General features: G+C 36.7%; 1 protein-coding gene across 6 annotated transcripts in view; it reads right to left on the bottom strand.

The window, feature by feature from the left end:
* Positions 1–872: 872 nt before the first annotated feature.
* The window catches only part of CENPE (centromere protein E), an 80,423-nt gene continuing 64,731 nt past the window's right edge, over positions 873–16,564 (bottom strand). For 5 of the 6 annotated variants that reach the window (XM_058721767.1, XM_058721771.1, XM_058721772.1 and 2 more), the window contains 6 exons: positions 15,960–16,145; positions 10,690–10,802; positions 9,003–9,100; positions 7,193–7,376; positions 4,065–4,351; positions 873–1,429 (listed from right to left, as the gene is read on the bottom strand). In XM_058721767.1, the coding sequence (XP_058577750.1) occupies positions 1,335–1,429; positions 4,065–4,351; positions 7,193–7,376; positions 9,003–9,100; positions 10,690–10,802; positions 15,960–16,145 (963 nt within the window). In that variant the 3' untranslated portion in view covers positions 873–1,334. The remainder of the gene's footprint in view (positions 1,430–4,064; positions 4,352–7,192; positions 7,377–9,002; positions 9,101–10,689; positions 10,803–15,959; positions 16,146–16,564) is intronic. The other variant, XM_058721768.1, reaches the window with a different exon arrangement.

Genomic DNA, 16,564 nt, shown 5'->3' with positions numbered 1-16,564 from the left:
AGTGTCTTATTGGGGTAAGAGTGGAAAGGAGAAACAACTCCGAAGGGACTGGCTCGGGGGAGACAGTTATTGGAAGGGACACCTTCCCTTAGCCCTAGTGAATGCCTATGATAGTATATTAAGGGAAAATATCCATCCATAGATTGTAAAACGATGGCTATGATGTAATTCACAATCTCTTCCTTTGAATGAATTTTATCAAAGAGCCAAGAATGCACTGAAATCACTAACTGTTCTAAACCTTATGCAACTTGCTGTTTTATGTGATTTTTCAAAGTCTTATGATTTAAAAGTAGTAACAGATGCTCTCTAAAACCATAGTTCTTAACCTCCTATAGGATGACACATCCCTTTAAGAATATGATAGAAGTATGGACCCAAGTATCCTAGAAAAATGAGTTTACATACAAATTAACATAGAATTTCAGAGGTCTTACAGACTGCATGAAGCCCATCCACAGATGCCTTATGTATGTGTGGGGACTCTGGGTTTCTAAGATTTTCTACTTTGATAGAAACTCAGGTGTTGTTTCCTCATGTCTGAAATAAAAGGGTAGGATAAATGGTATGAAGTTCTTACCGCTGGGAGTAAAATGCAGCACAGTACAAAGTCTAATAACAAATCAACCAATTTAGAGTTCTTGTATAGGGAGTGGGTGGGGACAGAAAAACAAAGAGAATTTTTGTATTTATTATAGCAAAACAAAGATCAGGCTAGAAAATGAAGAGGTCAGAGCACTTTGCTGTCCCTTAGCAACTTAAATCCAGGAAGCATGTATATATTCTTATAGCAAAATTCTGCAAGTCACCAAATGAGTACAGCCAAATGTACCCTGAATACCCCACCAAGAAACCATCAATATTACATAAAGTTGTGATTCAGAACCACTAATTAAACATTTATTCAATGTTCAAGGCACTTAAAAAGTAGTTCATAATGTTAATTAAATGACACTTTATGTATTAGGCCTTAGAATTACCTAAGTCATGTGTAAAACATTACATTAATAAAGATGAATACATTTTGTATATGCATGGAAAGACTGGAAATTTCCTTCAATAATTTTATTCTGTATAAAATATATAAATAAATAAAACAATTCAATTTCTAAAGTATTACCACATTCAAGGAGGTTTTGCTATCAGTCATTCCAAATTATTGGAATGCATTAATCTCCTGTTCCTTCATCTTCCAATTCTAGTGGCAAAGTGAAAACTGAACTGAAATTATGTTGGACTGTGGTAACATTGCCAGGGATAGGCACATAACGTAAAAGCACAGTCATTTCTCAGCAGGAAACGCTGGGCCCCCAGGAAAGTGACGGTAGAGGAGCCTACTGGGTCTTGCACTCAGGCATATCTTTTCTTGAGGAGGTGTGCCAAAGACTTGGCTGAGGACCCACTCTCTCTGCTCCAGCAGTTTGTTCTTCTGAGAAAAAACAAAAAGAAAAACCCAAAAGTAACCATATTTTATTAAAAAAACTACACGAAATTCTAATTGAATTGGAAATGTAAACAATGCTAAGACAGCAGAGATAAGAAGAATGGAAAATGACAATATGGTCATTAACCTCATGTTTGGTCATTATAAAGGTATATTTCACTTCATCAGAGTTGGAGAAGTTTATTCCCCATTTTCTCACAAAATCAATTGTTAGAAAAACCATTTTGAACATAAAACCAAGAAGCAATAAAGTCTCATTTGAAATTCATCAGTTTGAGATTCAAAGTGAAATCAAACACAGACTGAGTCTGATTTTCTTTTGCCTGAATTTTAGGGAAAAAAAAATGCTATACTAAACAAATACTATTAATTTTGGAGACTATTTAGCCATCCTTGGAAAACTTTCTTTGAGCCTTTAAAAAGCACTTCAGTTGCGTTTGTTTATAAACAATATTAATTTTCAAATGATTATATTCATATAAGTAAATCTCTCATACCTGGTCTTTGCAATTATCTCAAGTTGTTGAGAAATTTTAAATTATCTTTTATAATTCAAAATAAAAGCATTAAAATTTTCTTAGAATGGTATTTTACTAATTCAGGCTGGGACTATGTCCTTTAAGGCTGAATTGGTCAGTTTTTTGATTTATATATTATTCCAGTCTACTCTTTTTTTTCTTTTTTAAGTTTATTTATTTGAGAGAGGGAGAGAGCATATATAAGCAGGGGAGGGGCAGAGAGAGAGGGAGAGATAATCCCAAGCAGGTGCCACACTGTCAGTGCAGAGCCCCGGTGGGCCTTGATCTCACAAACCATGAGATAAGGACCTGAGCCAAAATCAAGAGTCAGACACTTAACTGAGTCAGCCACTGAGACACCCAGGTGTCCCTCCAGCCTACTCTTTTATTTATTTTACTTAAAAATAGTACCAGAGTGATCCATATATTGATAAAAAGACTTAAGCATTTCTACTTGTGGTTTCATATCATGCATGTGTCTCTGGCATTATCAGATAAAATCAAGAGGTGATTAAGAGTTTCCTGGTTTTTCAGAAGACTCTTCTAAAATAGCATGTATGCATATACAGCAAAAGTTCCATGTAAGTGTTAGCTAATGGCAGGTCCTTAAATGTTTGTTAAATACTATTCCATAAAATGAATAGTTTAAACATTTTTTCAAATTGATGTCTTCCTATATCCCAAAGAGCACTTTAAGACTGAGGACTTATCTAATATTGATTTTAAAGTTGATGAGAATGGACAGATTTCTTTTAAAGTCACACAGTAGAGTTCCTCACAAATCCACAACCTTCACTTGGGGCCAAAAATGATTTGGCAACTGCTTTCCTTAGGTGTACAATTTTGTTGCTGCAGATTTCTACAACTGTGTAATGGGATTTCTGACAGGCAGATATGCAGCCACAAAGGCTCTGGCCACACACACAATCAATGCTGTGTGGTGAGAAGGACTACAAGAAACACAGTATTACAGACTTTCTTCTGCAATGCTCTACACCTCTGTGTCTGGCACCCCTCCCACCATCTACCAGGCACCTATGACTGCTTTGACTCCCCTATCTCTCCTGTCCGTCTACTTCTCTCTAGCTCTACTGAACCTGCTCAGGTCCACGCTAGTATGTCCTCTTGCTTAGACAACTGTCATAAACTCTTGCTCCTATTATTTGTTGGTTACCATATAACTAAGGTGATGTGTTCAAAATTTATAACTCATTATGATCCCCTGCCATTATATTGTTTAAAATCTCTCAAAGACTTCTTCTATACAATCTACAAATTCCCACACACATGGCTCTTCTCCTCTTTGCCTTCAGGGCCTCCAACCACAGCAGCTTGTGTTAACTGTGCTGTGGCCATACCATCTTTCTTCTAATGCTTCCCCTGGTTATGGTCCCTCCTACCTTGGGCTGTCACTGTTGTATCTGCCGGAAATACTTTTCCCTCCCCTCTTTGTTAAGGAAACTCACATTAACCTTAGATCTCAGTTTCCTTCTTCAAGGAAGACTTCCTTAATATTCCTGCAGCAAAAACCTATTAATATGCTTCATAGCCTTTTATACTCTAGAATTTTACCTGTTTATTTTTGACTACTTGATTACTGTATCTCCTATTGGACTATAAGCTCCAGTAGGGTAAGGGACCATGTCTGGTTTTGCTTATCAATGTATCTGACACATAGTCGGAGATCAAAATTTTTTGCTGACTGATTGAATTAATAAGTGGAATAAGTCTATGATCTGGCTTGTGTAAAATGAATATAATGCTATTGGAAATACTGGCCAACTGAATTGATAAGAAGGGCTTCTTCGGTAACAGTTTTGTTTATAGGGTAGTGTCTTCATGTTTTTAACAGAATTGCTTATTTCTCTTAGGGAAAAGCTGAAGGTTTAAGAGGCAGAATAAAGACTTAGCTTGGGATAAAAAACAATACACATTAGTGCCATGCTTTGGAGAAACTTTCTCACCCCAGAAATGCCAAATCAAGTTGAGTACCATAGTTTGCTCAATTACATCTTGTCTAAACTTGCTCTTTGGGACCACAGATTAAAGATAAATTCTGACAGATATCCCCTGATTTCTAAGGAACCAGGATATTTACTTACCTGGGCAAAGGCCTAAACCCGAGTTATCAAAATAGCGAACTGGTTGAGGTGTTGGTAAAGACTTTGATCGGCTATCGAAAAATGAAGATTTTGGTGATTCCCTTGGCACAGGATCTTGTAAATTCCGTTCCTTGCATTGAGAAGGTGTATGTGGCCTCTTTTTGGAAGCTGTTCTAGTCATTTTAGGAGACTGTGGAGAATTCTCACAGGTAACTTCTTTGTGTGCCTCTCTTTTAAGGATTCTTTCCTTCCACGTTTTGACCTCACTGGAAAGATGATGATTATTGCTTGAATGTAGTAGGGGGGAAAAAAAAAGAGACTGTAAGTCTGCTCAATTCCTGAAATTTATTCACACTTACATTAAAAATTTTTAAAACTCTGGTAAAATATATACAACATATAATTTACCACTTTGTCTTGTTTTTAATCTTAAATTTTAGTTCTAGTACAGTTAACATATAGTGTTATATTAGTTTCAGGTGTACAAAATAGTGATTCGACACTTGCATACAATACCCAGTGCTCTTCACAACAAGTGTACTCTTAAGTCCCCATCACCTATTTCACCCATCCCATTACCCCCTTCCTTCTGGTAACCATCAGTTTGTTCTCTATGGTTAAGAGTCAGCTTCTTGGTTTGTCTCTGTCTCTCTCTCTTTTTTTTACATTTATTTTTGAGAGATAGAGTGAGACAGAGCACGAGTGGCGCAGGGGCAGAGAAAGAGGAGGGGACACAGAATCTGAAGCAGGCTCCAGGCTCTGAGCTGTCAGCACAGAGTTCGATGTGGGGCTCGAACTCATGGACCATGAGATCATGACCTGAGCTGAAGTCAGACACCTAACTGACTGAGCCACCCAGGCACCCCAACTCTCTTTCTCTCCCCCCCACCTTTGCCTGTTTGTTATAATTTACCATTTTATCATACTTATATTCCCACCTAATGCTTCCTGCTTCGATTATTTTCACAGTTCAGAAAATGAAATGAGGTCGCATTAATTGAACAATTGTAATCATGGAGTCCTGAAAAGAAAGCTTAGAGTGTGGCAGATTTTCAAATGAATCAGTGAGATCATCCAGAGTGGTTTACCTATTGATACCTTGCAGCAATAACTTGACAAATTAATCTTCTGGATAGACTAATCTTTAATGTACCTTTGTTATTTTAAAAGAAATACTACACCATGCTTCTGAACTAGTTATAGTCTTGCTTGTTGCAGGAAATGGCACCAGCATTTATCCAGTTCCTGCAGAGAGAAGCCTGGGGACCAATCCCAGAGGCCTTGCTCTCCTTTATTTGGTCATCCAGGTCTGTGGACCCAACCTCACACTTAATCTTTCAAATTTATCTCCTTATATTTATCCCAATTGGCTCCATTCTAGTCCATGCCAAAATTATCTTTTGCCTGGACTATAGCAAATAGATTCCTAAACTGGGTTTCCCTATTTGCTCTAGAGCCAGAGATGCTATCTGATCTCATCAGGCCCTGGCTTAAAATCCTCTACTGGAGGTCACTTTCTCATTATATTGCAGATTATCACCCATGCCTCCTCAGAGTGACCCAAAAAGGCCTGTGTAAGTAACCTAGACCAGTGACCTCTGGCATCTCTTCTTGTACCTTAATGTTTCATTCTCTACACCCCCGTCACAGTGGGTGTCTTTCAGTTCCACCAACAGGTTATTCTTTCTGATTGAAGACTGTGCACATGCTGGCCCCTGCCTAGAAGGCTTATATGTCTCTTCTTTCATCTGGCCTAACCTCTACCCTTTTCTATAACTGCTCTTCTATCAGTTTCTTCGCCATCACCCCTCCCCACAACTAGATAATGTGTTTTTTTCTGTTGCTGTTTAATAGCACTCACTGCAAAAATTAGTTGCTTAGCTATTTGTTTAATGCCTATTTTTCTTCTATTGTATCATTAGTAAAGTGCTTGGCACAAGATTCTAATCCTTGATAGAAGCCAAATAATTAAATCTGTTAGAACTGTTTATGAAGTAAAAGGAAATACGCTACAATAATGGACTTAAGTTCTCCTTTGACTTGGGTATACAGACTTGTGGTATATTTGAGCTGCCCCTCAAAGATCTGTTTACTTCCTCCTTCTGGGCTTTGTTAAAAATAGATCAATTGATAGCAAACATCTGGAATGGTATCCCATAGTCTTATTCCTCTTAAAAGACATTTATTACAAAAATGCTGATTTGAAGGGGCACACGCACCCCAATGTTTATAGCAGCACTATCAGCAATAGCCAAATTATGGAAAGAGCCCAAATGTCCATCGACTAGTGAATGGCTAAAGAAGATGTGGTATGTGTGTGTATATAAACATATAGTAGTATATTGCTCAGCAATCAAAAAGAATGAAATCTTGCCATTTACAACAACATGGATATAACTAGAATGTATTCTGGGGCGCCTGGGTGGCTCAGTCGGTTAAGCGTCCGACTTCAGCTCAGGTCATGATCTCACGGTCCGTGAGTTCGAGCCCCGCGTCAGGCTCTGTGCTGACAGCTCAGAGCCTGGAGTCCGTTTCAGATTCTGTGTCTCCCTCTCTCTCTGCCCCTCCCCTGTTCATGCTCTGTCTCTGTCTCAAAAATAAATAAACGTTAAAAAAAAAAATAACTAGAATGTATTCTGCTAAGCGAAATAAGTCAGTCAGAGGAGGATAAATATCATAATTTCATGCATGTGGAATTTAAGAAACGCAACAGATGAACATAGGGGAAGGGAAGGAAAAATAAGATAAAAACAGAGAGGGAGGCAAACCATAAGAGACTCTTAAATACAGAGAACAAACTGAGGGTTGCTGGAGGGGTGTTGGGTTGGGGCATGGGCTAAATGGGTGATGGGCAGTAGGGAGGACACTTGTAGGGATGAGCACTGGGTAATGTATGTAAGTGATGAATCACTAAATTCTACTCCTGAAATCATTATTACACTATATGTTAACTAGCTTGGATTTAAATAAAATTAAAAAAAAATTTATTACATATACTCTAAAAATGACTTTCCCCATATGTGTGAAGGCTTGCCAATTGCAAAAAATATATATGCATATGTATATGCCATGCTCCCCACATGTAATAGCCAGAAGCATAATTTCAATATCGTGTAAGCAGATCTTACCTTAATAGTTCATTTTTTTGCTTTATTAGCTGTTCATTTTGCTGCTTTAACTTAGAGATTTCTTTTTCTAGCCGTATATATTCACTTTTAAAAATAAGAGCTTTTGTGCTTTGTACGATGCCACTGCCACCTCCACAGGTTAAGGGTTTATTTGAAGGCTGAGAGTCCGTACATTCTGATACAACTGTGAGGAGGGCAAATACACACAAAAGTGATAATTTTAATTATCTCCAAAGTTCAAAATAAAGGGAATGTTACTGAGCGCAATAAGTCACTGTAAAAACCAGACCATCTCAATCATCTCCCTAGAAGACATCCTTGCCTTCCTCCTTCTACCTCACTTCCTGTGCCTATGTGATCAACACTTCTAATTATCTCTAGAGTCCTCCTGCTTCTCTCCAACCCACCAAGTCCACTCCCACCACAGTGCTCCCTGAAATCTTGCACAATGACGGCAGCAGGAGTAATCTCCCCAGTGAGTGTGGTCCTTCACTCTCTCTCCTCTCCATCAGTGGAAACACCCAGAGGGCTTCTTACAATACAGAATGTGTGCGTGTGGGGTCCACTGCCAGTTACTCAGTGCACTGTAAGTTCTCAACACATACTTGTTAACTGAATAAACCTCAGAAAGATACTAAAGCATATATTATTAAGTATTCTGCACTATGTGTGTAGAAGTAATGTAAGGAGTTGTTTTTTAAATTTCAGGTAAAACTGCATTAAAATGTGAGGTGCTTCTACGTAGAATAATCCACTGTGTAACCAACAATTTACAAAAGGGTGATAAGGTGTGTATGGGGAAGACACTTAATGTCCATTTTCTTTTGAATTACTTTGAATTCAGATACAATATGTACTGAAAGTCACAAATCAAGAGTTAATTATCTTGACCCTTCTGTAACAACAAAGCTTGCTCATTTCTATTTTTATCCCTTAAAGTTTTCCAGGTAGGGGTGCAATTATCCCACAATAGCCACTAGAGAAGTTCAGTCTACATATGTACTAGACAACATCTTTAACACTTTCTCATTTTTTTTTTTAAATGAGTAGATAATAATACACACAAGTATTACCTTATGTTTGCTTGACATTTAGAACTTTCAGTGTGCTTTCACACACAACTTTCAGTTTGATCCTTACAATAAGTATATATATAAGCTAGAAGGTCAGGTATTATTGTCCCCATGATTTCATAGGGCCATGAAGTGAGAGTGACCTGTCCTTAGTTCAGTGTTTACTACACAAAGCTGTCCCAAGTACTGTTCAGCATCCTCTCTTTTCAAATGAAACATGAGATAAAAATATGGAAAAAGATATAGGTTGAGGAAATCATATGAGAAATTTGATCATTAGATTTGACAACTGTCTAAAATCAGTTTCAAAAAGATTGCACGATTTCAAAGAGTTTGCAAATAACCATCAACTCTGTATTTTCAGTACTAAGAACAAATAGGATTTTATTTCCTTATTTCTACTGTGTACTGATTGTATTTTTACTGTGCCTATGGTTAAAATCTATTAAGATGTGAATGTCTTCACTACTATGTAAAGATCTGATGATCTGATAATGCAAAGGTAAAATCTGTATTTTTTAAGAATCTCCAATGGACAGTTAAAATTATAGGAAACCAAACTAAATTGGGTACAGGATAAATATGATCCCAGTAAGTTTGTTTCAAAAACAGTTCTTTCTAAATTAGTGATTAACATGTTTATTCTTGACTGTCACATATATAATAGTATTCAAAATGTCTAAGTGTATTGAGAAGTAAAATGGAAAGTTATGGAAATATCAGCATTTTCTACTTACGTGAGGTATCTTGCGCTTGTTGATTTCTTCTAAGATTTTCTCTCAATACCCTTATAACTTCTTTTTGATATTCTACAGTGGCTTTTGTAGAAGTAATTCTGAAAAGAACAATGGAAATATGTAAAAGCCTAGCAACTAATTTTTAATGGAAGAATAAACAGAACTGCTGTCAAGAATTTTCTAATAAGATATATCACATTGACATGAAACCCATAAGTAGTAGCAGATACCCTCCTGGTACCAAGTGTTTTATAGGTACAACACCATCAAATCAGAAGCATTCTGTTTGGTTGCAGGAGTACTTTTTTTTAAACAATTCTTTTTAAATATCTGGAAGCCCAATAGCTATTAATTGGATACAACAATTACCAGAGCATGAAAGTGAGAAAAAACTTCTACCTATGTCTACATTGTCAGGGAAGTAAACCCCGGCTGCAGTCCAGTCCAGTGTGATAGTCAAAGGTCAAACAAATTCTGCTCACTGTCTCCCAGTAGAAAGTGATATTTTATGAACTCCTGGTTTAAGCATTAATCAGCAGTGATAAATCATGAGACTTTCTGCCTTTAGAGACTCTGAAAGTTATCTGCGGATCCTATTCTCTAAGTAAAATTGCTTTTTTTATAGTGAAGAACTTGATAGGTATAAGTTTCACTAAAACCAATAGTCTTATCAATGGAAGGCTAGTCCGGATGCAAAAGCTTCAGAATGCTACTTTTTGGGCAAATTAGGTATCCTTGTTAAATATTTATAGGAAGAACAAAAAGCATTAGGAGCCAGAAGGAATCTTAAGAAATCGTCTAATACAAACTTATTGTTTTATTTATTGTATATGAACATAAAGCCCAGAGAGATTAAACAGCCTATGCAAGGTGATATAATAATGTGGCAATATTATATTTCTAATTCACTGTCTCTGACTCTGTTTCATGCTCTTTCATTACGCCATATCATAAAGAATTTTAGGCGTGCCATTATGTACAGTAGTATACATAAACAAATAAAAAGAGGTTACGCATTTGGGTACTAGGTACCATAATTTAAAAGGAAATACAACCTTTACACAAAAACACAACAGGAGGAACAAATTAAATGAAGAGAACCAACAGAAACCTTGGTCAAACTGCTAGACACAAACACACACATACAGGTTTTTAACATTCATTTTCAAGCATAAAAAGGCCGTTTTTAAGCTGTTTATAGATGACTGAGCAAGAAGCATCAAAAGAAACATTGTATTAGTAATTGGCCAGAACTATGCACATTTTTAAAAAACTTTGGATATGTAATGAGAATTTAACAAGTTTAAAAAATTTTTTTTTTCAACGTTTTTTATTTATTTTTGGGACAGAGAGAGACAGAGCATGAACGGGGGAGGGGCAGAGAGAGAGGGAGACACAGAATCGGAAATAGGCTCCAGGCTCCGAGCCATCAGCCCAGAGCCTGACGCGGGCTCGAACTCACGGACTGCGAGATCGTGACCTGGCTGAAGTCGGACGCTTAACTGACTGCGCCACCCAGGCGCCCCTGAGAATTTAACAAGTTTAAAATCTGTGGATGTGGATATTTTAAAAAGCAATAACAATATTTCCATATATTTAAAAAAGTTAACCAATGCAAAGAAATTTATATAATTTAGAAGGGAAACTTGAGCTATTAAAGTCATGTTCAATTAAGGCAAAGACGTACTCTTTTTCAAACTCCTTGGCAGTTTTCATCTTCTCTAGGTCTATTTTTACCAGCTTTGTTTTGAGATCTTCAATTTCTTCTTTGTAGGGCTTAGCTCCTAAAGCAACTTTGTCCTAAATTTTTTAGAGAAGAGAAAAATAAAATAATTTCAGAGCAGTTTTAAAGAGTTGTTAACTACCTTGATTTGGTAGGAACATTTTAAAACAGCAAACTTCAAATATATGAAAAGCAGGAAAAGGCCCAAAATTTAATCCTAAAATGAACAAGCAGATATTTGATGTGAAGTATATTTGAAACTACTGGAAGCTAATATGTAATTAAGAACATATGACTTTCATTTCTTAAAACAAATTTTTTTCCAATTAAAAATGAAATACTTAAGACAAAATGCAACAAATGTTGAGAATAATGGGGGGGGGGGTGGGAGGGGGGAGACAGGGAGGGTAAAATGAAACAAAAAGATGCCAGAATGGCAATACAAACAGCAAACTAGAACTGAACCAAGGCACAAAGCAGTATAAAGTGTTGTTGGGACATTGTGTACTCAAGGATGGTTCAATCCAGTGCTGTCAATGTATCTACTTCCCATCACAGAAAAAAAAAAAAAAAAAAACATAAATACATACTTGCATATATTTAAATCTTTTTTTAATAAACAGATTTTTATATTTTAGAGAAACTTTAGGTTGATAGAAAAACTGAGCAGAGAGTACACAGAGTTCCCATATACCCTTGTCACACTCCATCTCCCTCCCCACCCTGCCCATTTCCCCCATTATTAACATCACATATTAGTGTGGTATATTTGTTACAAATTATGAGCCAATATTGACATATTTTAGGTTGCATTAGGGTTTTTTATTTGTACTGTACATTCTATGGATTTTGACAGATGTAAAATGGCACATATCCATCATTACTGTATCATACAGAATAGCTTCACTGCCCTAAAAATCCCCTGTGTTTCACCTATTCATCTTTCCCTCCCTAACCCCTTCCAGACCATTGGCAATCATTGATTTTTTTACTGTCTCCCTGGTTTTGCCTTTTCCAGAATGTCATATAGTTGGAATCATAGGGTATGTAGTCTTTTCAGATTGGCTTCTTCTGAATTTTTTTTTTTAATGCGTTTTATTTATTTTTGAGAGAGAGAGAGAGAGATAGAGGGAGGGAGGGAGGGAGGGACTGAGCACAAGCCGGGGAGGAGCAGAGAGAGAGGGAGACACAGAATCCAAAGCAGTCTCCAGGCTCTGAGCTGTCAGCACAGAGCCCGGCGCAGGTCTTGAACTCATGAGCCATGAAATCATGACCTGAGCCAAAGATAGATGCTTAACCAACTGAGCCACACAGACACCTCAGATTGGCTTCTTTTAATTAGTGGTGTGTATTTAAGGTTCGTCTGCATCTTTTTGTGGCTTGTTAGCTCATTTCTTATTATTGCTGAATAAATCACTTTTTATCATTGTACCACAGCCATACAATGGAGAATTAGATATTGAATAAAAAATAAAACCCATCTAAATAGGGATCTAGAGAGCTCTCTTTATTTCTCTAGGCTTTCTCACCCCAAACCCCATAGAAACATTCACATGCACACCATGGCTAGCAAAGACTGAAAAGATGCAAAATGATAGATGCTCAGCTTAAGGAGGCTGATGACAGGGTAAGATAAGCCCATTCTTGGAGAAGCCCACTGTTTGCTCAGTCACAGCACCCGTTCAATACCCCACCTTCTGATTCAGATGCTCATATCAGAGACTCCCTGAGAATGTGGCTGACTGAAGTGTTGTCAGTTTTGTAAGAAGTTGCCAAACTCTCTTTCAAACTGGCTGTCCCATTTGCAGTCCTTCAAGCAATGAATGAAAGTTCCTATTCCTCCAGCTCGTCACCAGCATTTAGTGTGATGTTTGGGATTTTGATGAGCATGGCATTTTGAGATACCATAGGTGTTATAGTGTAGTGTATTTTGTTTTAATTTGCAATACTCTAATGACATGAAGCTGAGAATCTTTTCATTTGCTTATTTGTCCCATGAGTATCTTCTTAGGTGGGGTGTCTGTTTAGATCTGTTGCCCATTTTTTAATCAGGTTGTTTTTATCATGGACTTTTAAGAATTCTTTGTTTATTTTGGACAACAGTTCTTTATCAGATATGTGTTTTGCAAAAATTTTTCTTCCGGTCTGTGACTTGTCTTTTAATTTTCTTAACTGTCCTTCGCAGAGCAGATATTTTTCATTTAAATATTTTCATTTCAACTTACCAGTTTTTTCTTTCCTGGATCATGCTGTTGGTGTTGTATCTAAGATAAAGTCACTCCCAAGCCCATGGCCACCTAGATCTTCTATCTTCTCTTCTGGGCGTTTTCTAGTTTTGTGTTTTACATTTAGATTTTTGATCAACTGAGTTACTTTTTGTGGCAGATAGAGGGTATCTGTCAAGATTCGTTTTTTGGCCTATGGAAGTCCAGATGCTCCAGCATCACTAGTTGCTAAGTTGAGTCTACTCAACTGCCTTTGTTCTGTCTAGGATCAGCTGACTGCATTTGTGTGGGTCTACTTCTAAGCCTTCTATTCTCTTCCACTGATCTACTTGTCTATATACTGTTTTAAAAGTTCAAAGAACTTTAAAAAAAAAAAAAAGGTATCCACTTGTGACACTAAAAAGAAAATGCTGAGATTGCAGTTTTTTTTGTCATGGTATAATGAAATAAATTAGTCACATATAACATTATTTAAAACATTTTTATGTAAGAGAAATCAAAATTGAAAATACCGAATTAGAAATGAAAGACAACAGAATTCCATATTTCAAACATATGGCATGCGACCAATGCTGCACTCAAGAAATACTGAGTCTTAAATAGTTTCACTAATAAACTGAGAAGACTGCAAACATAAATTTGTTATATCACCTATTTATCAGCTGCATTTTAGATGGATTCAGTTAAGAAAGTTTCCTGGCTCTACCTGAGAAAGAATTCCTTTGAAATTCTGATTTGAATTACATGAAAGTTAGGAATTAACTTGGGAACAACTTAGGCTTGTACAGTATTGAAGTTCCAACCTAGGAAATGGTGTGTTTCTTATAAACCACACGCTCTGTATTTCTTTTTTAAGTTCTCTTGCTCTTTTCATATATGTTTTCCTCATTTTTTGTTAAGGTTAGTCATTCAAGCATTTTATTTTTGATTTTGTGACCATCATAAATAAGATCTTTTTTCTTCTGGGGTGCCTGGGTGGCTCAGGTCATGATTGTAAGTCTGAGCCCCACTCTGTGCTGACAGCTGAGAGCCTGCTTCAGATTCTGTGTGTGTGTGTCTCTCTCTGCCTCTTCCCCACTTGTGCTCTGTCTCTCTATCAAAAATAAATAAACATTAAAAAAAAAATCTTTTTTTCCCATCATGCAGGATGTCCCTAAAGTTTTAATGTAACTTAAATTTTTAATAAATTCACTGCTACTCGATATAAACAATTTGTAATGATACAAGGAATGTATCAAGGAAATGTATCAAGATTGAAACAAAATTTTAATGATTCATTTGTTCAAATTACTTTCTTCTCTATTCAATTAATAAACCCCACATTATATTGGACAGCTATATCCAAGATGTTTTCAAATAGTGGGGAATAGGTTAAAAGTTTTTTCTTATGTTGAGTTAAATACACGTTGCATTTTATAGAATATAAGTTTATAACCTTCCAGTTGTCTGGGCCAAAAACTCTGGCATAATGTCTTAACTCCAAGAAATATGAAAGGAAGGCATGTGTGCCACGTCTGGGCCAGAGCCTTCTTTAAGAATAGAGATTTTAAGATGAATTTTGTCTTCTCCATCTGTCCCTTTCTTATGAGCCGGAGCATGAACTGCTTACAACCTGGCTTTAACCATGCAGATGAAAACAGCACCAGAGGGGTGGCGGAGAAATAGGATGGGAGACAAGTGAGCCTCTGAATGGTCATGCAGTATGGACCCTCCTGCCAACCTGGAACTCATACTTTTATATGAGATAGAGAAACAAGATTCTCTCTTGTTTGAGTTGTTGCAGTCTGCTTCCCTTTGTTGTAGCAGCTACAACAAACACACCCTCTTGGATTTGATTTTCAAAGGGCAGCCTTTAAAATTAAGTCAGATCATTATATCCTTTTGCCAATATCCCGACGACTTCTCAGCTCACTCAAAATAAAAACCAAAGTTCTTACGATAACCTGTGAGACCCTTTACGAGTTGACTTTCCGCTACTTCTTACCTTGTTTCCCACCTCTGTCCCCTTGCTCATTCTGCACAGGAGACACCGGCTTGTTTCTTAAACATGTCTAGGCTATCTGAGATTTCCTTTGCCTAGAAGGCCCTTCCGCTACCACAGAGCTCACTCATCCCTTCAAGTCCTCTTAATGGTGTGGCTCTGCTCAGCAACGCTTTGTAAGATAAGAGGTTTCCCTCCCACCCTCACTTTCACCCAGCACCCATACACCCCTTGTCTAGCTTAATTTTTTCCCATTGCACTTTTCACCATTTGACACACATATATACTTGGTTATTTTCTGTCTTCCTGAACAAGAATATAAGCAACTAGAAGGAAGGGAGGTACTTTTCTTTCCACTGCTGTATACATGACATCTAGAGCAATGACCAACATATAGAAGACTCAACAAATATTTCTTGATTGAATAAAAATGTGATTTGAAATATTAATTATTCTAAAAAGTTCTAAGGATTTACAATTGATTTTCTTGGTTTTTAGTTTTACATTAAACTATATGAGATTGTTTTTTATTGCCTCTCTGTTCATGTCTTATTGAATGAGCCAGGACTTTTAGAATAGTATTTATATGCCTTTTAAAAGTAATTTTTCTAGGAATACAAAAATAATCATTATTTTGCATGAAAATATATTCCTACATTTCATTTCTAAGTTTCTGCTTGCTTGCTTGCTTGCTTATTTATTTATTTATTTATTTATTTATGAGAGAGGCAGAGAGAGAGGGGGACAGAGGATCCAAAGCAGGCTCCATACTGACAGCAGAAAGCCCAATGCGGGGCTTGAACTCAAGAACTGTGAGATCGTGACTTGAGCCGAAGTCGGATGCTTAACCGATTGAGCCACCCGGGGGCCCCTTCACCTGCTCTCTTAAAGCTTGAGTATTGAACTTCATACATACATAGGTAACAGGAAGTTCAAGTAAAAGATGAGAGTCCCAAGTAAACCGTCAAATTCAACAGTAGAAGAAAAAAAAAAAACCCTTTTATTGTAAAATGAGTTTGTTAAGTTACCTGAAGTACTTGGATCATTTCTTTAGTCTTTTCAAGGCATTTATTTGATTCATTAACTTTTGCTTGAAGTTTTGCTGCTAGGTCATTAGTCATCTCAAGTTCTTTCTGCAGCTTTATAATCTTGCTTTCCTTGTGCATAGCACTTTCTTTAGCTTCACGCAGTGAAGTTTCCAACTCCTGAATTTTCTGTGAGAAAAAGCACACATAAATAAGGTATGCCATGAAGGCAGAATCACAGAATATAAGTTTAAGACAAAGACGATCATATACATAGGTATTAATTTTTCAGATTGCATTAAGAAAAGATAGAAGAGAAACCAAATGTCACTCAATTTACAGATGTATTACTTCCTTTATTTAGAAGTTGATGATTTTTGGATTAAAAAAGGCCCAAATTTTATATTACAAGGTTTAGTGTTTATCTTATTTACTGGTTAGTACAGTGCTAAGCATATTAAAAAGGCACTCACATTTTAAATTAACAGCACTTAAAGAAAGTACACCTGTTAACTGACTCTTTAAGTAATGCATATAACATAGCTTTCCCTTTATTTTTATTACCTAATTTTAAAATTAAAAAATACAAGCATGTGGAAAAATTCAAA

This window comes from Neofelis nebulosa, chromosome 3 (genome assembly GCF_028018385.1).
Source record: "Neofelis nebulosa isolate mNeoNeb1 chromosome 3, mNeoNeb1.pri, whole genome shotgun sequence".
Taxonomy (NCBI): domain Eukaryota; kingdom Metazoa; phylum Chordata; class Mammalia; order Carnivora; family Felidae; genus Neofelis; species Neofelis nebulosa.
This window is presented reverse-complemented; position numbering and strand designations above follow the sequence as displayed.